The sequence below is a fragment of the Ailuropoda melanoleuca genome, chromosome 2 (assembly GCF_002007445.2).
Source record: "Ailuropoda melanoleuca isolate Jingjing chromosome 2, ASM200744v2, whole genome shotgun sequence".
NCBI lineage: Eukaryota > Metazoa > Chordata > Mammalia > Carnivora > Ursidae > Ailuropoda > Ailuropoda melanoleuca.
Window position 1 is genome coordinate 28134366 of NC_048219.1, and position 23505 is coordinate 28157870.

Consider the following 23505-nt stretch of genomic DNA (forward strand, 5'->3'; position numbering starts at 1 on the left):
AAAAAAAGTGTATTTATTTTCTTTTAGTAATCTCTACATCCAACGTGGGGCTTGAACCCATAACCGCGAGATCAGGAGTCCCATGCTCTTCTGACTGAGCCAGCCAGGCGCCCCTAAGTACTTCATTTTTGATAAAAGTCACTTCAAAGATCAGTGAGGATAGAGTAACAAACCAACTATTTAAATTAAAAAAAAAGTTAGATTCCGTATTTATACTTTGCATCAAAATAAATTCCACATAGGTTAAAGAAATAAATAATTTAAAAAATGAAACCATAAAAAGCTGGAAGAAAGTATAGGTTAGTATTTTTCAGATCGCAGAATAGAGGAGGACCCTCTAAGAAAAAAAAATAAGCAATTGAAAAAATCAATAGATTTTAATCCATAGAAATTAAGGATGTCCCAAGTGTAGCACGGTATCCTGGGTTGGATTTGGGGGCAGAAAAAAAGACATTAGTGGAAAGAGTGGTGAAACCCAAACAAGGTCTGTAATTTAGTTAATAGTGTTGTCCTAATTTAATTTCTTAATTTTGACATCTGCGCCATCATCATGTATATTGCTAACATCAGGGCAACCTGGGTGAAAGGTATGTGGGAACTCACTCTCCTATGTTTGCACCTTTTCTGTAAACTTTAAATTATGCCAAAATAAAAAGCTAAATAAATTGAGAAGTTCTCTAAGATGGATTCAAATGCAAAAAAATATATATATATATAAAGTACATGACAGACTAGGGAAACTAGGTGACAAAGTGTTATCATCCTAAATCTATAAAGAGCTTTTACAAAGCTTGTCTTTGTCTTCTTGTTCACTGTCTCTTCTCTCCAGAATATCAGCTTCCTGGAAGGCAGAGATCTCTGTTTTGTTCCCTGCTGTGTCCCCAGCAACTGGAAGACTGCCTGGCACATAACAGGCACTCAGTCTATATTTGTTGCATAAATAATTGGACCACAAAAACATTAGTACCTCAATAGAAAACTGATTGAAAGTCATGGCTAGGCAATTCACCTTGCAAAAGAAGGACCATAAGTAGCCTTAAAAAGCTTTTTTAAAATGTTCAGCTTCATCGATAAATTAGACATTTTCACCTCTCAAACTGGTAAAGGGTTTTTAGATGACAGTACTCAATGCTCAGGTTGGGGGCCATGCCTCTCCCCCCCTTCCCGGTTCTGGTAGCAACCTTTCTGTAAGGAAATTTGCAGTTCCTATTGAGGGTCTTAAAACCATTGCACCTTTGTCTTTACAATCCACTTCTAGGAATCTTTTCTAAATCAGAGATGCTAACAGATTTTTGGTCATGTGCTTGCATTTCCTCAAAATAGGCCATGTAGACTGGCCTTACCACTCACTCGTGTTCTTGGCAAATCTCTTCTCTTTCAAGACTGCTCATACATACTTGGAATTATATACAAGAATATGGGTGTGCATTATTTCTTAACCTTACACCCTAGCAGCCACTATTGGAAAGCGCAAACTATAATTTTTTTCTTCACTGTTGCTAAAATATAGGTTCAGTGTAAGCATATGGCAGGAGGAAGAGAGCTTAGAATGAGCTAGCAAGGCAGAAAGAGTGGTCCTGGCTTTTCCCACTAATTTCAGCTTTGTCACAGGGGAGAAGAAGAAAGCAAGGGTCCGGGGCGGAGATCTCAGAAGCTCAAATGAGGCTTTTTTTTTTTTTCCCTAGTTATAAGCAGATTCTTGCCACCAGATTGTGGCTGCCTGCAAGGGCTTTTGACATCAAGCAGATCTGAAGCCCCGAAGCCAGGGTTAGTGCTGGGGGTTTGCCAGGTACACAGTGGCCAGGATGCACTGGTCCACTGGGCCTGGGCCCTCATGGCCAGAGGAGAGGAGGCCCAGGCTGTACCAGTGGTTCAGAGATTGAAAATCTCTCCTGGGCATAACCCCCAAGGTGCGAGGGACTCACAAAGTGTTTTTCTAATGAAACTTTGAGGGAAGGCTGCTTTAGCCTGACCAGAAACTAGGAACATAGAAGTTGTAGGAGACCAAATGGAGCTTACACCTAGGATGTACATTTCTCTACAATCTCCTTGAAAATTAGAATAATTTAAAATGTGGGTTGTGGCCGGGACAGTTAGTTGCCTACCCAGCCTCCATTCTTTCCTCCTTCCTTTACCGACAGGAGCCCCGGCATGTTACAGGACCAGTGGGGCTCTGCCGTCAAACCCTGTTTACCAGCCTCTCTCAGCAAAGGGGTGGCCCAGGAGATGAAGTGGGAGTCATTGAGTGGTGCTTTCAGAAAACTCTTGGAAAGGTGCCCACTCAGCCAGGAGTCTTATGTCCTTTCCTCCAACTGTCTTCTTTCTGCCTGGAACATGGATGTAATAGCCAGAGCTTCAGCAACCTTCTTGGACCATGAGACACACTGATGATAAAAGCCAAGTGGTGATCCTGCTGCCCACCGCTGGACTGCTTTGGGAGAAAATGAAAGCAGCCTCTGCTGCTCCGGGTTTCTCTTAACTAGCTGCCAACAGCAACTTCTAACCAATATGCCTGCTCATACTCATAATCGATGAGCTCTTCCTGTGGACTTTAATGAAGAATTATACTTTTGATTACTAAACAGGAAAATGTACATTTTCCTGTTTAGTAATCATTTTCCTGTTTAATAATCAAAAGTATAATTTTCTTTTGACTTTGCCCATGGGAAGACTTCCCATTTGTCCTGTGAGGCTTGTGCTCCTAGTGGCATAAATGCGGACAGAACGTGCTTGGGAGACATTAGTAGCCATGCCCATCAAGTACACACACCCTCTGGCCTGGGCCTTCCCGCAGGCACTTGGGGCAGAGCCACAGCCTGCCGGCTCCCCTCCTTACCTACTCTAAGTCCCAAGACTGTGACATTCCAAACTTGCCCCTAATCCCAGGTTCCCAACCCCCAGGTTGGGGATGTTCCTTCCCAAGCACGGCTCCTAAGGGCTGCTGCATCTGATCCCTGAGAGGGTAACTGGGAGCTATAAATAGAGCCAAGTCATTACTTCATCTCTGTGGTGTTTTAATAAGATTGGAAAAAAAGGGGGGCCCAGCTCTGATTAGCGTTCGGTTACTTGGATTGTTTTCTGTGAGGCTGCACTGTGAGCAGACGTCAGTTTTCTGGAGCCTTGGGAAATGAATTCATGTCTCAGTGAGTTGTCCAGGGACATGGCCTGTTGTGTTCCTCCAGAATTATCTTTGAGAGAAGGATGCATGTCTTCCTGGCCCTGAGGTATGCTGCCAGCCTTATTCCCCTGCTCATTTGGCCCCTACATCTTTCTGACTTTCCATGTGTCACGCCTGCCCGCACTTCCCAGTTCCCTGCGCCGGCCATCCGTGTTCTCAGCAATGCTCACTGGCCACCTGCTCTGGGCCACAGTGGGGGTGAGGGAGCCCCAGGGACCCTCCGTCCTAGTATTCTCCTTTTCTGCACAGCCTCTCGGAATGTCAGAGCATCTAGGAAGAGTGTCTGATAGTGTCTGTCCAGTGCATTCTTCTCATCTGTCTGGCCTAAGACAGAGGACGGCCTGGTGCAGGACTTGCATTTGCCCCCTCTCAGTGCAACGTCTTCGCCCAGAGCAGGTGCCTTATAAGGGGGGGGGGGTGGCGGTGAATGGAGCAGAAGTGACTGCACCCCAAACAGGGCATCCCCCTGCCTCTAGTCACATCCTGACCACTCTGCCCTGCCCCCAGCCATCCTTCCCAAATTCACCAGCTTCCTGTTTCTAAAGCATAACAGCCAACCCCTCAGCCTGGGCTCAAGGTCTTCAAGGTTGGGTTCTGCACTGTCCTCCCAATGCATCTCCCAGAACCCACCTCCAGGAGCTTCTGCTCAAGCCCTGCAGCTTCCTCACTGTGGGTCTTTGTGTTTCAGAACCACAGAGCTAGAAGGGATCTTGAAAACCACTGGGGAAACTGATGCCTGGAAGGGTCACACTGCGCCTTATTGCCAGAGTTGTGACACGACCTCCCATCTCCAAGGTTCTGGTTCCCTGTCCTGGGAAGCATGTGACCTCTCTCTGCAGCCCCACTCTCTGACTAAGAAACCGTGATGTCCAACCACTCAGCTTTGCAAAACAACTTGCCTTGGGGTTGAGAGCAACTGGGGAAAAGCCTAAAACCAGAAGGATCAATTTTCACCACGTGAAAAGCAACCAAGAGCAGGAGTCACTCCTGGAACATTTGACTCTGACACGTGTGTCCGATCCAGAGCCCTCAGCCCCTCAGCAGGGGAGGCCGTGGTCGGGAGGGCGGGGACTCCCCAGCACCAACTCCTTCCACCATGAGGAAGGGCTGTCTCGAATCATAGAATCCAAGAAAGGATGAATCATAGCCACCAAATCTTAGAAATAATGGATCTTAGAAATGAAGCCTCTTGGAATTCCTCTTCCTTTGGCCTCTAGGATATCTGCTGTCCTGGTTCCGCTCCTGGCCCCCTGCTTGCTCCTGCTCTGTCAGCTCTACGAAAACCTCCAGCATGGCTGGGGGCCACGGCTCAGCCCGGGCCTCTGAGCCACACACGTGGCACCGTCTCCCTGTGCAAGTGAGTCTCTGCTCATGGCTCAGACCCCAACCCCATCGGTGACCCTGTGTCCCATGTCCACCTTCAGCAAACACTGAGCACCTCCTCTGAGCTCTTCTTGGCTCTAGGATGCAGCAGGGAACAGGTTTGTAAACATCTAGCCCTCGTGGAAACTATATTATTTCTGTGGGGGAGTCACAAGAAAAAATAAAACACACAGACAGGATAATGTCAGGTAGTAATAAAAGCTCTGAGGAGAGGGAGTGACAGAGGTTGGGAGGTCCCTCTGAAGAGGTGACACGGAGCAGAGGTGGAGTGAGGCGAGAAGTTATGCACCCCTGCGGGACGATCCATGCGGGCAGAGGCAGCAATGAGGACAAGGCACCAGGATGGGGTCTTAATGGACGTTTGGGGAATGACAGGAGGCCAGCAGGGCTGGAGGGAGGGGAGGGAGAGTTGGAGCAGAGGTCCCAGGCCGTGGGTGTGTGGCGGAGGCATCAAGAAGGAAGGGCCTGTAGGCCATAGTGAACACTGCGGAGTGTGTTCGTGTGTGATGAGTCATGAGCAGGATCCCTCTGCCTGCTGTGCTGAGACCACACCAGAGGGAAGCAGAGAGAAAGCAGGGTGACGTGGTTGGACCCTCCAGTGAGAGATGATAGTGGTCTGGGAGATGGTGAGACTGGCACAGGGGACAGAAGGGACAAGGTCTGGGATATTATTTTGAAGGTAGAGCTGACAGAATTTGCCAACAAATTGGATGCAAGAGATGAGAGACGGTGGCCCAAGGTGGGCCGTCTCCAGCTCAGACTCTCCCAAAGACTCAGACCCGCCAGCCAACCACCGGTGGACACCTTCCCTAGGATGTCCACACGGGCTCTGGCATTGTCCTGCGACTCGGTGACCACACAGCTGGATGTCCAGGCCATGGCGATCAGTACCGCCCCCTCCTCCCTCCCCCTCCCTTCTGCCCTGTCCGGCTCCTGCTGGTTTTACCTTCAGAACAGCCTTCAGCCTGCCCTCTCCCTGTGCCCAGGACTGCCATCCTGTCCCTCTCCCTGCCTGTCCTGCCCTCCTCCCCTGTCTCCCATTCACCCCCATTCTGCAGCCACAGCGAGCCTTTTGAATGGGATCGTGCCGCTTCTGTGTTTCAATCCCATTTCCTGTGGCCTTTGGGATAAAACAGTTTTCAGCCTGGGTCACATTGTCCTTCATGATAGGACCCCTTCGCTTCTCCAGCGGTGACTGTCCACTTCCCTCTCCCCTGGTGCCCCAGTCACGCTGAGTGGGTGAGGATTTCTCCCCACGCTTTTCCTCTCAGCTCAGGACCTTTGCACACCTTTGTCTTCACGAAGAATGTGCTCCTGGCTCCCTGGCCCTGCCACTCATCCCTCCCTTTACCTCCCCTGATCCTGTTCTTTGCACTCACCCGCAGCCCCTGCCTCCCTCATCGTGACTCCCATCCCCATGTTGTTGCTGTCTATTCCTGAACCTTTTCCTCCTCTGGGACTAGGACCAGGCTTGAGTGCCTGGCACAGGGTGGCCATTGGTGAGAGTGAATGGTGATGGAGAGGAGGGGCATGGCCTGCATGGAATCTTTGGAAAAGGGGTTCAGATTTGGATGCATCGCTGGGTCTACAGCGCTTTCTGGGGAGGAGGGCTCAGGTCCCTGAAACAGATGGTTATCAGCATCCACGCAGCTCAGGCAGGGGAACCATTGGGCAAAAATCACTGCCCTCGGAGTCAGGTCCAGGTTGAATCCTGGCTCCATGACCTGCTGGATGACCCTGGAAAAGTCATGTCATCTCTTTGAGCCTCATTCCCTCGTCTGCAAGAAGAGGACCAAGAAGAAGAGCAATAAGGAAGACAGTGGGGGGGTGACCGCTGGCCTTCCCCGGTAGAGGCTGGGTGCACACAAGCAAACTCAGTCCGCAGACAGCCTCTAATGCCTGCCCGGTGCCAGGCTGCATGCTGGGGTGTGGCTCCCGGGGGAGCTGACCCCTGTCCTGCCCTGGAGGTGCTCCCGGTCTAAGGGAGGTAGACAGTGCAGCGTGAACCCAGTGGGGGGCACAGGGCTGAGGGGACAGAGACACTGTGTGGCCTCTGTGGCCACAAGAAATCAAGAGCAGACCCTGAGAACCCCCTCCCCATGCCCTGTGTGGCCTCTGACAGACACGTGGGGCCAGGCCTATGGAGCTGCTGGCTGCAGCCCAGGCATGGCGTTCCCAAGCGGGGTGTCGGTGCGAGAGTTACCGGATGAGGTCCAGCAGGGCGTCGGCTGAGCTCATGATGGCCTTCCCGCTCTGCTCTGTCATCTCCTTCTGGGCTGCCCCGCCTGGGTGAATGATGGACACCATGATGATGCCCACGATGACTGCCACGAAGGTGGTCCACAGGTAGTATGCCACGGTGAGGATGCCCAGGCGGCTGGAGGTCTTGGCATCCAGGGAGGCGAGGCCAGACATCAAGCTGGGAGAGCGATGTGGGTCAGGGTCTGGGGGTGGCGGGTGGGCACTCAGGGGGACCCGCTCATACCCCTCCTGGCTCTGCCCCCCACCCTCACAGGGCAGAGTGACCATGCACCACCCCCCCTCAGCAATCCAGTTCTGTGGCCCTTCTAGTCTGGTTTCTTGCTCTGTTCTCTGGCCCATGCCCAGGGTCAGCAGCCACACCCTTGCACACCTCCAGGCCTTCGCCAGCAGTTTCTTTGGTGTCAACATCAGGTTCCTCCACTCGGCCTGAGTGCTTGCTACTCACTAGGTAAGACCAAGTGCAATGTCACCTCTCTGGTGACATCTTGGACTACTTGCCTGCCCCCAAGGTTAGGAGCCCATTCTGGGGCTTCCACAGCCCCTGGCCTCTGTCATGACCCTGGCTGTCACTGTCTACCTGTCTCTCTCAGACTGAGGACACGAGAGGAGAGGGGCAGGTGTGACTTCTCTGTGGGTCCCCAGTGCGTGCACAGCGTGAGCTCTCAGGGCTGCCACCAAGCAGGGGTTACCACAAGCTTGCTGAATGAACTAATGATGGGAGTGAGTGAAAGCCCTGGGCTGGGTCCTGGTCCTGCCTCTGCCCACTGCCTGAGGGACATCTCTGGGCCTCAGGATCCCGTCTCTGAAATGGGGCCGTGGTTTCTCGGAGAGGTGCCACCCTGTGGCCATCTTGGGTTACCGCCTGGGCCCAGATTCCCCTTCATCATTGTGGGAGGTTGTGTTGAGGGGGCTTGTGATTCTCTCTCCCCTTGGCTCCTCCCACCCCTGCCTGCCTTGCCCTGGGCTCTGGGCCTACCAGCGCGGGTCAGCCCCAGAGCTACTCTTCTCACGGCTGTTGGTGGGGTGGGGTTGAGAGATTAGTTAAGGGGATGCTTGTGCTTTGCTGCCAAAAGGATTTTTCCCCAAAGCCCTTTCATTCTTTCAGATAAAGGAAGTATTTGGTTTTAATCATGTAAACAAGAGTGGATAATCCCTCCCCATCCTGCTCCTCTTATCATTAGACTCTGCACAGGCAGCACCCAGCATCGAGCTGAGCACAGCAAGCTTCTCCCCACCTCAGGCTGTAGCTGCTGCCTGAGTGCCCTGCTCTTCCTTGCTCCACTAAGACACAGTTGAAGGCTCTCCTCCTCCAGAAAACCTTCCCTGACCACTGGCTGGGGCAAAGGCTCCTTCTCTGGGCTTCCACAGGCCCTGTGCTGTCCTCTGCCTCAACCCCCATCTCACTGAGTTGCTGACTGTTTACTGGAAGTGCCTCCGGGACTGGGCCTGGGTCTCTTCAATGCTGGGTCCACAGAGCCAGGCACGGGGGCCCAGCCGGAGTGCAGCTTGGTAGCAGTTTGCTGAATGAAGGAGTGAATGAATGAATGTTTACAATCTCTGTTCATCCCTTGTCTGCCAGATGCCATATGTTAGTGATGCGCTTAGTGTGGGTCTCAGACATAAATCCTGAAGGGCTCACAATGGGATTGTGTAGGCGAAGGAAATGGGGAGCTGCCTTATAGTTATTATCCATGAGAGATGATCCCCAGGCTGGGGCCAGCACATCAGCCCAGGGCCAAAAGGCCTCTGACCGCAGCAGAATCCCCCACAGCCAAGTCCAACTGTTTCAGCTCATAGGGAAGTTGGGGCCCTGAGAGGACGACCTGCCCGAGATCACACAGAACACTAGCAGCCAACTGGACCAGAACGCAGGCCCCCAACTCCAGGCCTGTCCTTTTTTCCTTCATGTATTTATTCAGACTTTTAGTGCATGCCCACTTCATGCCATGCCCTGTGTCCACAGAAAAAAATCAGAGTCTCTCCCCAGCCTCAAGCTGCTCCTGGTGTGGCAGGAAGGCAGGAAGGAGACAGACTGAGATGCTCCCGTACAAGTGGACTCAAGGAACCAGGAGCCAAGGTGGTTGTATTAGTACCATAGGCAAGAGGACAAGGATGTGCTATCTTTACTCAGAGGAGAGAGGGATCACTTCTAGCTAGGAGAGTCAGGAAGGACTTCCTGGAGGAGGGGGCATTTGAGTTGGTTCTTGGGAGGATGGGGAGGATGTGGAAATGGGGCAGATATCCCAGGCAATGAGACAGCAGTAACCAACAGGGAGGCTGGCAAGTGGGGGCACACTGTGCTGTTTAATGTGGTCAGAGCTAAGGTCAAAGTAGAAGAATGGTGATATGGGGGACAGACAGACTGTGCTCAGGAGTGGGGGTGGCCTTGAGTGCCAGACCAAGGGGACAGAGGGAAAAGTGGGGTCCAGCACAATACATCCAGCAGAATTTGCTGGCTGTCTGAAAAGGGAGAACTCCTTAAATTTAAGAACATCTAAGTGAAGTGTACAGGGAAGGGACCCTAAAGTATTTTGTGAGAGTGAACATCTGGGACTGACCTAAGAACGTCAATGCAGAACTAGACTAGGACTCAGCCCCTAATTCGTCAATGCAGAGTTAGATTAAAAGTTACAGCATACCCACACAGTGGGTTCTAAGCATCCATTAGAAGCAATGGTGTCATTGAAAAGATGTTCCTGTTTGAGGTTACGTGAAGAAAATAAGGTCCGAGCTAGTCCGTAGCTCTGCAAGGGGCCCTAGAGCCTGTGACAGAGAGCCCTCTCCGGGTTTGTGGTCCTGAGGCACTGAGCAAACATGCTTGAGGGATTGTGCATGAGAGGCGTGTCCGTGACAATCAGATTGCAGAAAGGGGCTAAGGGTCCCTCAGAAGGCCACCCTGAAGAAGAAGAAGGTCTAACAGAGGGGTGGTTCCAACTCGGGGACTGACCAGGATGCAGAAATGGAGGGAGTGTAGGTTCTAGATAGCGCAAGAGAGGCCCCAACCCAGGGGCTCTGGAAAGGAGAGGGCTTGATGGAAAACATGGAAAGAATTCCATCACCTGGGCTCCAAGCAGTTCCCCTCTGGAGCCTCCAAACTGGGAAGGGTTTTCCTACTGGCTGGAGAGAGGAGGCAGGAGCTCAGATGGAGGGAGCGCTGGCAACAGCTGACAGAGCAGCCACGTTGGTGACTGGGGGTGCTGACAGTGGCCAAGAAGACCAGGAGCTCAGTACGAGGAAAGCCCCACAAGCACATGGGCCACTCCAGGGACTCATGGTAACAAGAAAGCAAGTTCAAGGTCCCACCTTTGACCAGAGGGGGCTCCTCGAGGTCTCAGACTTTTGGGCCAAGCTCTTAAAGTGACCTGAGAACCTATAAGCTGGGGTAGGGTGGCTGGCGAGGACTCATGTGGATATGCACAGAAGAAAAACCACCAGCAAGAGAGAGTTTACAGTAGCTATCTTTGCGTGGTGGGATTATGGGTGATTTTTGTTCTGTTGTACTGTTTATCCACATTCTCTATTATTTCTAGGATGAGCATGTCTTGCTGGTGGACAGAAAACACAATCCCTGGAGTACCTGGCAGCCACAGAAACCATAATTTGTCTGGACCTTAGATGTCCCCAAACACCTGACATCCACCTCATTTGATCCTTAAAAAACATTCTAGGTCAGTGCTGCCCTATGGAATTATAAGGTAGGCCACAACTGTAAAATTTTAAATTTCTTAATAGTCACATTTTAGAAAGTGAAAAAAAAAATGAAATTCATTTTTTTGGTGAAATTCATTTTAATACTTTATTTAACCCAGTCTATCCAAAATATTATCATTTCAATGTGTAATCAATATAAAAATGTTTACACTGGTTCAGGTAGTTAATATTTTAACTTAACATTAATTTTTTAAAAAAGTTAAGCTCCTCAGTTGTACTAGTCACATTTCAAGGGTTCAGTAACCCATTTATGACCAGTGGCTACCTTACTGGACCATGCAGTTGAAGTTAGAAGGTAAATAGAGCTCAGGGATGGGGAGATAATTGGCCAAGCCACCCAGCTGGGAAGCTGTGGAGTCTAGACTAAAACAGGGGTTTCTGATTCAGAACCCTGCGGGGCTTCCCCTGCTCCCAGTACCTCTCTGTGATACCGAGCTGGTTTAACTCTGGTGCAAGAAAAGTGTCTTCCAGTTTTTCTGACCATGATTCTAATTTGATGGGAGTCCATGTCGTGCCTCTATAGTTCAACTCTCAGAGTTGACAACTTGTCCCATGATGTATTTGTGGTGGTGAGCTCCCCATCTTTGGAGTTATCCAAGTGGAGCCTGGATGGCCAGCCAACTGTTCAGATGCTCAATCAAGGCTTCTAGACTGAGTGGGAGGTTCCACGAGGATGACCTCCAATGCCCCTACTGGCACATAATTTACGGTGAGGGGAGAACAAGTAAACTTGCCTCACCTACTCCCAGTCTGGCTGGGTGCTCCTTGGAGCCCCCATAGTCCTTCAGGGCCCTGGGGAAGAGCCTCAGGGAGCTGAGAGGTTTGGGACTCCCTCGTGGCCATATGGCCACCACCCAGAGCCCAGGGATTGCGGATCAAGAGATTGCAGTGACTGGGGAGCGGGCTGGGCTCAAGGGCCCAGCCTGTTTCAATCTGGTAACTGCTTCACTTGCAGGGGTGGGGGAAGGGAGGCAGCAGCTGCGGGGCGCCTCACAGAGGGGGAAGGAGGCTGTTTACTGACCGTCACCATGTTCTAACACCAGCCGGTGAGGTGGGTATCATGACTCCACCTGACCCTGGGAGCCACCACTGCTGCCGTACACTGTGCTGGGGACAGTGGACCGAGTACCTGGACTCTTGGCTGCCCACCTCCCCCATTTGAAGTCCTTGGAGGCTCCCCACTGCCCTTAGAACTTTGCACACTCCTTCATGGCCTTGAGTCCACTGTGGCCTGACTCAGGCTCCAGCTCCTCACCTGCGCGCTCCAGCCACCCTGGTCTCCCTGCTGCTCCGAACCGCCTTTGCACGGTAACTCCTTCGGCCTGGAACTCTGTCCCCCCACCCTGCACCCCATACACGTTTCCCTAGCCCCACCCATTTCCACTTGTCCTTTCCAAGGCCAGCCTAGATGTCCTTTCTTCTGGGAAGCCTTCCTCGAGGTGCCACTTCAACCCTCCGTCCGAGGGAACCCTGTGCTCCCCAGTTAGAGGGCACTCTGCTGGTATGCCCACCTCCGAATCTCCAGGGCACAACCAGTAAGCTGGCAGGGAATGAGTGCTGGTGAAGCAGGGAATTCCAAAGGAACCCAGTCCCCTTGCCCCTGCCCCTCCTGCTTCCCTTTCCTGTCCCCTCCTGCTGCTCATTTGTCTGTTCTCCACTCAGGCACCACGTCCCTCGGAGGTCCCTTTGGGCCCACCTGGCTGGGCGAGGCAGCTCCCGCCTGCTCCCACATGCATCCCTCTATAGCTGGGAGCCCTCATCACGTTCCCAGACCTCTGTGTGCCTCTGTTTCCACTGAAGGATAAAATGGAGATAGTGATGGTTTGTGGTGAGGGTTAATCTAGGTTTAGCATGGTGCCCGGTACCTCATAAATATTCAGTATATTCCAGTTATTAGCATTTGCTCTATGATGTCATTGTCTCTCCTGTGGCTGCCTGCCCCAGCAGACTGTGAGCTCCTCCAGGGAAGGGCTGGATCCAGCTCAGCTTCAGGCCCTCCGAGAGCAGGGTCTGGTCTGGGTGCAGGTTTGTTGAGTGTGGTGTTAGACCAGGATGCCATTCTAGACGAGATTGTTAAAAGGTCAGCTTAGCTCTGATGCCTATAGGCACTCATTGTGGGTTCCCTGAGAGCAAGTCCCCTGGACCAGTTTTGGTCCCCTCACCAGGTTCAGGGGACTACCCTTGGCACTGTATGTCTGTGTGACATTGAGATAGTTGGCACTGGAACTTTTGGGAATAGATGGGAACTTCTGGGAGTGACTGTCTCAGGCAGTGCCCTCTCCTGGGTGAAGAGACTCTGTGAGGGTCCCTGGAGGTATGATGCAGGGCTTTTCTTTCAGCCTCCCCTTCCTGGTCATTTTTATCAATGGCTTGACCAAGGCCGCTGATAGCATGTGGATCAGATTTGCAGAGGACAGGAAGCTGGGAGGAACAGCTAATGTGTGGGATGAGGAAGTTGGGACAATGCAGACCCCAGCAGGCTGGGACCACGGGCCAATTCTGACACGATAAAACTGAGCACGGACATATGTTGGGCCAGACCTGGCTTCCACAGCCGGGAGAGCAGCAGCAGCACGTGGGAAGGGGACTTTGGTGTTGGTGTGCTGCCAGCTTGTTGAGTCACGTAGGGAATGGGGCTGCTGAAGGGCCGGTGGGCCCTTTGCCTGTGGGGCCAGAAGCCTGGGAGCTTGTGGAGGAGGCCATGGACCCGCCCTGACATTGAGACCTGCTGGGAAAGGGACAGGGGAGGGAGGTGTGCGTCTTGCAGCTGAGGTAGGAGTGGTGACGGAGCTGCGGGCCTGGGGAAGCAGGTGAGGGGGTGGGGGGCTGTGGAGCTGGGAGCAGAGCAAAGCTGGGTAATGCTGGGATTGGTGGGGCAAGCCACAGGGAAGGAGCTCTCAGCTCAGCACCAGTAATAACTTTCTGCCCTGGAAGGGACCTCCTTGAGAAGTAGTGAATTCCCAGTCACTGTAGGTGTGCAAGCAACTTGCTAAGACCACCGGATAAGTAGATTCAAACCCTGGTCTACCAGCATGACAACACTCATAGTCACAACATCCCGGCACTAGGATGTCTGAGACAGGAAGGAGCCCTGAGCCCCATGGCCAAGTCCCTGGGCTCTGGCCTCAGCTGACCCAGTTGGGGAGGCTCCCCCAAGCCAGCCCGGGGATGCAGCTGCAGGGAGTCCACCAGAAAGGCAGCTGGAAGGAGGCATCTGGGGGCCCATGAGAATCCCTTCAGCCCTTCCAAGCATCATGGCTTGCTTTCTTCCTGGAGCAGATGACAGGCCCAGCAGCTGACAGCAAGTGCCACGTTAGCGCCGCATTTCTTTTCCCAGATGGCTCTGCCACGCCCCCACCCTCAAGCCAACTCTTTCTAAGACCTGAGGCAGGATGCCCAGACTCCCACTTGGCTAAAGTCAGGGTCCTCTGGTCCCAGTACCCCCTACCAAGGGCACACATTTCTCTACCGCATCTGCTTGCACACGTCAGACGACAGAGAACTCACTACCTCCTGTTAGCCCTTCCATATGGGCTAGCTGTGCTTATTAGACAGTCCTTCCTGGCACCAGAATGAAATCCACATTCAGGGAAGAGAATTCCCTGTTCTGGGCCCAGCCCTGCCCTCTGGAGTGACACAGACCGAAGCTTTTTGGTTCCTCTTTAGAGGCTGTGGGGCTTGAAGTGCAGAGGTGGAGTGGGAAAGGAGGAGGGCGGGCACAGAGCCAGGCATGGGTCTAGTGGGACACTGCTGCCTGGTCATCCCCCACTGCCCTATGAAGGTCCCTGCTTCCCAGCCAAACCCCTGGGCACCAGAACAATGCTTAATTGGGGCTTGCAAATAGCAAGCCTGAACGGAACCGAAAGTAGCAGCTGGAGGAGCTAAAGCTGCAGCCCTCAGAGCTCACGATCTGACCATCGACCGTGCCCAACCACTTTCCATCAGGAAGGCTGTGAGCCCAAGTGTAACAAGGGTCCCGTCCAGTTCCTACCTCCATGAGAGCTGAATTCATACCCCTCTTTCCCACAAAACAAAGAACATCAGGTGTGAGGGAGCTGGAGTGTCCCACAGAGGCCCACCTCTCTGCTCCACAGTTGCAGCCTGTCATCTCTACTGAACTATGTCCTTGGGATGCCCGGTTATGACCCATGCCACCATGCCATGGCTAGGAGCCCCCGCCCCCAGAGTAGGAGGGAACCTGAGTCTTCTGCCTTCTCCCCCTCCACCAGCGGGGCTCCTGGTGTCTCTCCACCAAGGGCTCAGGCTGGGCTGCCTAAGTGAGGCTCTCTCCAGGTCAAATGAGACCCTCTAGGGCAGTGGTTCTCCACAGAGAAGGGCAATGAGAGCTTTTCAAAACCTCCCCCATCTCCCCAAACTCTGATGTGTTCCCAGCCTGCCCTGTGTTGACTACTTGCTCTGGGTTCTGTGGGTCCCAGGAATGAATGAGGTGGGCTTGTGGTCTTTGAGAAGCTCTAGCCAGTTGGTGCAGAGACCTGTACTGGACAGCACGGAGCCCTGGGTCATGGCTGTGATTGGGAGAGGCCAGAAGCAGGGTCTAGGCTTCCCGGAGGACGTGGCTGCTGAATGGATCCTTGCAGGATGAGTAGGAATTCTCTACCTGGACGGGGGAAAGAGCATGGGAGTCCGAGGAGGTTTTCGGAGTCACCAGGCTGATGGTCTGACCCCACCCGCAGCCCACAGCTGGGCCATGTTCCCCCTCCTGATGAGTAAGGCGGTCAGCTGACTGGGCAAGAGGGCCAAGGACAGATCCCAGGGTTCCCCTTGGAGAGGTCAGCAGAGTTTTGCTGAGAGAAGTTGCCCCATGGTTTGAGGGGCAGAGCCAGAGCACAGGCTGCCCGCTCCTCCTGCCTCCCTCCCACTCACTGTGTGCTGGGGAGCCCGGGGCAGCTGCCCCCTGCACGCTGGCTCCTGAACCAGACTGCAACGGCTGCGTGGCCCAGGACCTTCTCCAATAAGTTAGAACGTGGGTGTTTGGGTGTTTTCTGCCAAGCTAGAGTTCCTCAGGAAGGGGGAGAAGGGAGTGTTAGGTTTCTTTGGCCAAACATGATTTCCTGATTCTAAGAAAAATCAGTTTAAAATTCTTACAAGAAACTGAACGGAAAACAACACATACACAGGAATGCACATGCACACACAGACGTACACACTGTACACACAGGTGAAGACACCACGCGGTCCCACACAAACCCACACACGCACTTGGATTTCCTTGCTATGATGTGAAACTTACAAAACATTCTGCCATGTTCAGCATCAGTGAATCACAAACACATGGATTTAGTTTCCCTTGAATGATGCCTGGTTTAAGAAATTGAAGAATGAGGGGAGAGGAGGGTTTGGCAAAGAACAAGTGGAGAATTGGAGGCCCTTGCTGGATCCAGATGCTGGTCTGACCCACCCCTGCTTCCTGGTGTCGCTTGTCTGGGGATGTGTGAAAGCAAGGCGCCGTTGACTTCCTAAGCTCAGAAGCAAACTCCAGCCCAATTGGGGGCTAAATGGGCCATGAAAAAAATAAAAATAAGAAAGCACCTGCTGGGAATGGCTTTGTCAGTTGGCTGATGGCATCATGTCTCTTTTATGGCTGAGGCCAAGAGTGTGGTAAATAACAGACCTCGAGGTAACTCCAGAGTCGTGGGACACAGTGATGCCCCAGAAGGACATCCAGCAGCATCCTAAGTGTCGAGTGAAAGGGTTTCGCAAACTCTGCTCTGGCCCGAATGGAAGATGAAAACAAGATTATGGAGACAAGGGTGCAGCGTGGACAATTCTTATGACATCGCATTGAATGAACAAGAGAAGAAGAAACACACAGACTTATTTTTGCAGGCAGTGACATCTCCCCTAAGATCTTAAAGGAACAGAAAGTTGCCAATACCCTTTGGGATAAACTATAAATTAAAAGAAAAAGGGGTCAGAGTAGTGACAGGTGCTATTACTGAGAGAAAATGAGAAAGGAAGGCCACCAAGTCTCCAAAGACATAACTTTTCTATTGGAAGAGGAATGATTAGCATGGGTTCAATCAGCAGTGAGGCACAGAGAAAAGAGCTGAGAGCCACAAAGCACTCAGGACCCACCCAAGCACCACCCATGGGAGGCAGGCCCTGGTTCGAGGACGTGACAGTGCTGTGGCAGTCCTAATCATCAGAATATTCCTGCACCAATGTACCAGGAAGCAGAATTTTCTACATTTTGTCTGAGGCTTCTATGTTCGTAGGTGGAGACAGCTAGTCTCCTTGCAGCCAATATCATTTTTAGAAAACATTTTCAGGGGCGCCTGGGTGGCTCAGTCTGTTAAGCATCTGCCTTCAGCTCAGGTCCTCATTCTGGGGTCCTGGGATCGAGCCCCATATCGAGCTCACTGCTCGGCGGGGAACCTGCTTCTCCCTCTCCCTCTACTGCTTCCCCTGCTTGTGCTCTCTCTCTCGCTCACTCTGTTTCTCAAATAAATAAACAAAATCTTAAAAAAAAAAACCCCACATTTTCAAATGCCAAATATAAGGTAAGAAGGCACACTTAGTCCAGGGGAAAGGAGAGACTTCCGTGGTTTGACGGAAACACCTCGAGACCTTGAGACCTTAAGATCTGCATGCAGAGTATGAAAAGTGCATCAGTTTACATGAGAGGCTCAGGGGACTTCTGTGAGAAAGAGACTAAGATCCCACCCCCTGCTCCCTGAGTTTTGAAGTTAGGGTCAGGGTATACTGGAGTACTTATGACCAAGATCTATGGGCACTAAAAGCCCCCAGGGCTAACCCAACAGGAGGGAAAAGGGCTCAATCCCAAGGAGCCAAGCTCAGGGCATGACTGAGGCTGCTTTGAGGAACAATCACCAGGAACTTAAGGGGATCTAGAAGCCAGAGCAGGGATACAGGGATACGCACCTGCAGGAGGCAGTGTGCTGACTTGAACCAGACCACACAGGGTCTGTGTTCAACAGCGACACCATGTGGAAGGAACCAGAGCAACGGGGCTGGTGGCAAGATCAAATCTTCCAGTTCTAGCTACTTGGCCGGAAGCTTCCCCTAAAGGAAGTAAGCTGACTTTGGCCACTGGGGTACAAGCCTCAAGAGGAAGATGTTAGGCTTCCCGCTGTACAGAGGAGCAGACCTTATTCAGCACATTCAGTTCTGAAGTCAGTACAGAAAACAAAAGCCAGCGATAATTAAATTTGCCTCGGAGATCCCTTAGGTTGCTCGTAAGGTTGAGGAGGTATAATTCCATGTAAGTTCACTCAAGACAGTTTGCTTCCTGATTGTGAAGTGTGCTGCTGTTTAAGGAACACTAGTGGAAAAAGTCAGCATACACTCAGCAGCCACGATGTAAAGAGAAAGAATCCCAACCTTCTCTTCATGGCCTAGAATCACAACTGCTCTGGGGAGATGCTCACACTTGGAGAGGCACGTGGGAACTGGGACCGGCTCAGTGCGAAGCACACCCACCTCCCCCATGGTATGCTCACTCAGGAGCACAGCCCTTGGAATGGGGGCAGCCTCCTGCCTCCTTTAAACTTTCTGTTTTCCACAGCATATGTAACTGAGTTTACTTAAGTTAAATGCATATATGATGGGACTCCACCAGATGGGACCCAGAGATGAACTAAACTGGCAGACCCGGAGTCACACTGGCTATACAATTAAAAAATTAGATTGTCTTGCCACCAAACATGGAACCAGTGCGTTGCCCAAGTAGTGAGCTACAGGGAGAAATGCTCCGGCCAGAGACTGTGTGCACCTGTCCTCCTTGGTGATTGTGTTTATCTCTGTGAATGAATACACTGGCATTTCCTTTGTTTTGTTGCTTCTTGCCAGCATCAGAGGACTGGCCTTAGCAGCTCCAGAGCTCAGATGAGGGTGAGCTTCTGAGCCAGTCAGCCAAGGACTACACCCTGGGCCTGGTGAGTCACTACTATGATAAGAGCAACCATTTATAGGGAAAAAGATCATAGTGGCAGAATTAGGATAGTGGGATGATAGGAGGATCTTTTTTCTCAATTCTCTATAATGTTTATAATTACAGAATTTTTTAAAGTACAAAAACATTTTTAAAAGGCAACTCCGAACCATCCTCCAAGGGTCAGTTCAGATGTTGGTCATGAAACTTTCCTGAATTCTGCCTCAGCTGCCCTTCCACTGTTCTTTACTCATTTAATATGCATTTATTAGGCACCTACTATCTAGCAGGCCCTGCAATGTTCTTGTAAAAGAGATAGAGGAATTCATTTTCTTCAGAATTATTTTTATGATAAGAGAGTTGTCCCTGATTAGAAGAAATTCCCTGATGAGCCACGTGGACCAGAACCTGAGCGGTGCCTCCACCCTGCCCCAGTCCAGAACAGGGCAGGAGTGGAGGTAACTTTTGAAAGACAAGGAGAACAGGATTTTTGATTGGTCTTAGAATAGGGGTAGAGAGAAGGAAGGTGGGGAGAGAGAAAGAAAGAGGTGGATACCCCCTTTGTGGACCCCCCAGTGATCCACGCCCTTGTATAATTTCCCTCCCTAAGTGTAGGTGGGATCTGTGACTTGCTTCTAACTAATAGGATATGGCAAAGGTGATGGGATGTCACTCCCATGATTATGTTATAGAAGACTGTCTCAGAAGACTGGAGAGTGAGGGATCCTCCTCTTGGCCTTGATGAAGCCGAAAGCCATGTTGGGAATCGCCTTTGGCAAGGGTCAGAAGGTAGGAAACCTCCGGTAGCCTCTAGGACCTGAGGGTGGCCTCCAGCTGATAGCTATTAAGCTGGGTCATTAGACAAATACCCACAAGGAAATGACTTCTGCCAACGACCTAGGTGAGCTTGGAAATAGATGCTTCCCTGGCCAAGCCTTCAGATGAGAACACAGCTCAGTGTGCACCTTGACTGCAGCCTCATGAGACCCTGAGCAGAGGATCCAACTAAACTATTATGCCTGGGCTCTCAACCCATGGAAAGTGGTAGATAACTAATGGCTAAGTTTGTGGTAATTTGTTCCAGAGTGATAGATAACAAATATACACAGAGCGAGAGAGAAAACCGAGAGATGGCCGAAGGGCTTACACTCCTCAATATAACCCTTCCCCGTGATCTTGTTCCCAGCTGTCAGTGACATTACTAAATCTGTGCGTTATTTGAAGCAAGGGATATGTGTGTGACTGGGCGACTGGCAAAGGTTGCAGGACTAGTTGCAGGAATGCGAGGGCAGAGGAAAGCAAGAGGCAGTGAGCTCTAGGAATTCCTGGAGGATGAGGCAACTGCAGAACCATGGCTTGGGGAGAGCTTCCGGGCACGGGTGACACGTGTGACACGTGTGTCACGTGGACACTCATGGTACCTAGTCCGTGCGCCCGTGAAGGCTGCCATGAACACGGGTGTGCAGGTCTGTATCCGTGTTCCCAAGTGTGCCTGAGCCCAGAGAGGCTTCCCAGAGGAAGTGACGAGTAAGCAGCAGTGCTGAGTAAAAGCATGAAGAAGGAAGAAGTCACCCAAAGGGGTTACCTGCTGAGAGCAGAAACCGAGGTGGAGGGTTTTATGACACACCTCCTCTGAGCCTTGGAGAAGCCTGGTGGTGAAGCTTTCATGAGTCAGAAAAAAACAGGCGCCATTCATGATGTATCAGGAGCGATGCTGGGTTCTCCAAAGATGTTATCTTATTTCACTCTCAGAAGGGCGATGGGTGCTCTTCCCTTTTTATAGGGAAGGTCACTAAGGCTCAGATGCTGAGAGACTTGGTTAGGTTCACACCTGCAGTGAGTGACTCCAAAGCCCCAGCCCCTTCCCTGGAGTCCCCCGCAGATTCTCAGCCACGCTGGCCAGGACCGAGGGGTCGCCGCCCGCACTGAATTATGAAGCCACAACTGGCCAACGGGAGGTTGCACTCAGCGGGACCGTGGCGTGCCTGTCTGAGGAGGGGGCTCAGGCCAGGTGCTGGCTTCGAGTGGAGTCTAGAGAAAAGAGGCCCAAGAGTGGAAGGTGCAGGACTGTGGGCAGACTGACTGAGCCGGGCTCCAACCCAGGCCGGCTGGCCCTTCCTCCCTCGAGCTGGGCCTCTTTTCTCTAAAACAAAGTGACTCTCTGACGGTCCGCCTGCCAGATGGTGAGACCCTTTAAGGCAGGCTCAGGGTCTTTTCATCGTTTGTGTCAACCATGCACCATTACCACCCAGACTTCGTTATATCTCACCATCCCTCTTTGCTTGTCTATTAGTTTTCTGTCTCCTGCAAAAATCAGTTACGCTGACCACCACCATTGGCAAGGGGAGAATGAACCTGACCCCCTCCCAGTATGTCACCTAAAAACACGGTGATGCACCTGGTCCTTCTCGGAGGGGTCACAGTGACAGGTGGCCTTGGCTGAGGGAATTCTCAGTCAGCAGTAGGAGTGGCTAGTCCAGACAGGAGTGCTGATTTATTTCTATGTCACTACTATACAAAAAAAGGCGGGGGGGTCTGTACCCCATCATGTGATATGCTAGCCGTGACTGTGAAATCATTTCACGGACAATACTGAGTACATCTGGGGTATGAGCAGCATCGCAGTGGAGACAGGTCATCATCAATACTTATCAATAAATGAAGAGCTAGGAGAGCTTCAGACAGAACCTTGAGCTAGGTCTTGAACACAGAGTGGGAACTTTCATCAGGGTGGGAAGAGGGCATTGGTGGGAGGGGGAACAACCCGAGCAAAGGAATGAAGGAAGAAATGTGCATGGAATACTTAGGGACCAATGAGGAAACGGGCCTGGTTGCAGGACTTGGCGTAGGGGCAGGGTGGCAGGTGCTGCTGGAGAAGAGGTGGGAGCATCTGGAATCATGGGTGCCAGGCTTCAGGGCCCAGAATTACTGCTTATTGGAACCGGAAGCAAATGTGCCTTCATGTGTATCCTCCCACTGCCCTGGAGCAATTATTTATTTATGAGAGAGAGAGAGAGAGAGAACAGAGGGAGAGGGAGAAGCAGACTCCCCGCTGAGCAGAGAGTTGGATGTGGGGCTCCATCCCAGGTCCCTGTGCTGGAGCAATTACAGGGCAGAAAAAATCCCTGTCTCCTGGGGTTACAGCGTGGAGCCCCTGGGGCCCGAGGAGCAGCAGCCCTCTGCCACCCTCTTTATTTATTTATTTATTTATTTTTTAATTTTATTTTATTATATTATGTTAATCACCATACAGTACATCCCCAGATTCCGATGTAAAGTTTGATGCTTCATTAGTTGCGTATAACACCCAGTGCACCATGCAATACGTGCCCTCCTTACTACCCATCACCAGTCTATCCCATTCCCCCACCTGCCACCCTCTTTAGCTATCGGGCCAGAAGCCGCGATTCCAAGATACGAGGGTTTTTTTGTTTTGTTTTGTTTTTTTAACCATTTGAACACTTGTGGAACTTTTAAAGCTAACCCCTACTTGGGTCCCTTGGGCAGTTCTGGTTTAGTAAGCCTGGTGTGAAGCCTGGCATCTTGTCATCTGAATGGGCAAAGCAGCTCCAGTGATTTTGCTCCATCCTAAGTGATGACCCCCCCATACCAGCGTGGTTGCCTCTTGAGGACAGGGCTCATCAGCCCTGAACTGGCCAGGACCAAGAGCTCAGGGGACTGTGGGCGCCCGATGGATTGGATGAACTACAGACCAGTTCAAACCAAAGGAAGATGAGTTCAGGGATGGAGGGTTTGGGGCTCAGAAATGTGTCCTTTTCCCCCAGAGATTTAATTCTCCCTGAGTAGGAAACTGTGAAAGCACTTCTAGTTTTCAGTGACACAGCTGCTCTGCACCAGCCCAAACTGTATAATAAACAAAGGAAATGTGTGAACACACACTGGCTTTTCTCAAGTTAATACCACATTCCGTTCCCAGCGCAGAGAACACACTGTTGTCTAGGGGAGAAAGACTGGGCCTCTGAGAGCCAGGATTCGGAGAGTCAGACAGGGCCTTCGTCACTAGGAAAGCTGAGTAAACCAAGGCCCAGAGGGAGGGTGCCTTACCTAAGATCACGTGGTAATTTGTGGAGGAAGCGGGTCAGGTACCAAGGCCTCTCATTCCAACTCTAGGGTTTTTTGTTTTGTTTTGTTTTTAAGTTGTTTCCATGCCCAGTGTGGAGTCCACCCTGGGGCTTGAACCCACAACCCTGAGATGAAGACCTGAGCTGAGATCAAGAGTTGGACTCTTAACTGACTGAGCCACCTAGGTGCCCCTGACTCCAGGACTTTTTAAAAGTTAAATGACTTGCCCAAGGTCACACAGCCAGGCAATGGCAGGGCCAGGGAAGGACCCCAGGTCTTGTGACTTCAGGTCTGTGCCAGGGCCTCTGCCTCTGGGGTGTTTGTGTTCTGAGTAAGAGGCGATGCCTGGGCAGTAAGGATGGCCAGCGGTCAAGGTTGGTAAAGCTGCCTAACAGGAGTCCCGCGCTTTATATCACAAAAAAACCAGGAAAAAAGAAGAAAAAATAGAGTCCTGTGCTTCCTCCACCAACACACTTGTTTAGCTGTCCTGTAACCGTGTGTTTTCTCATCTGTCTCCCTCACAGCCTTTGAGCTCCTCACGGACTGAACCTCAGGCATCCCTGTATCGACAGCTCCCACGACAGGGCCAAGTCGGGGCATGATTGTTGAATTCCTTCGCTAACTCACCTGGCAAGTATTACGGAGTACCTACTGTGTGCCGGCACTTGGCTGGGTGGAGAGTGGAACCTCCGCAGAGTACTGTCTCTGCCTTTACAGAATTTGCAGTCCCATGGGAGTTAAACAAGCGGCCAAGTGAGTGCCAACAGGATGACAAGGTACGGTCAGTGCCAAGTGCCATGTAGGGAAAGGAGCAGGGCTCGGTGAGGCAGGGTGAAGTTGGTGCTGAGGGTGGGCGGCGGGGCGGGCCTGTCTAAGGCCGTGATGTGGAGGTGGAGGTCTAAAGGAAGAGGAGGAGAAAGAGATGTAGAGTGCCGGGGAAGTGTGTTGCAGGCAGAAGGAACAGCCTGTGTGGAGA

General features: G+C 51.7%; 1 protein-coding gene across 1 annotated transcript in view; it reads right to left on the minus strand.

Annotated features, from left to right (window-relative positions):
• SLC1A7 (solute carrier family 1 member 7) overlaps positions 1 to 23505 on the minus strand; it is a 41542-nt gene that overhangs the window by 11468 nt on the left and 6569 nt on the right. Inside the window, exon 3 of the mRNA XM_011220390.3 lies at positions 6765 to 6980. Coding sequence (XP_011218692.3) covers positions 6765 to 6980 — 216 coding nt within the window. The remainder of the gene's footprint in view (positions 1 to 6764; positions 6981 to 23505) is intronic.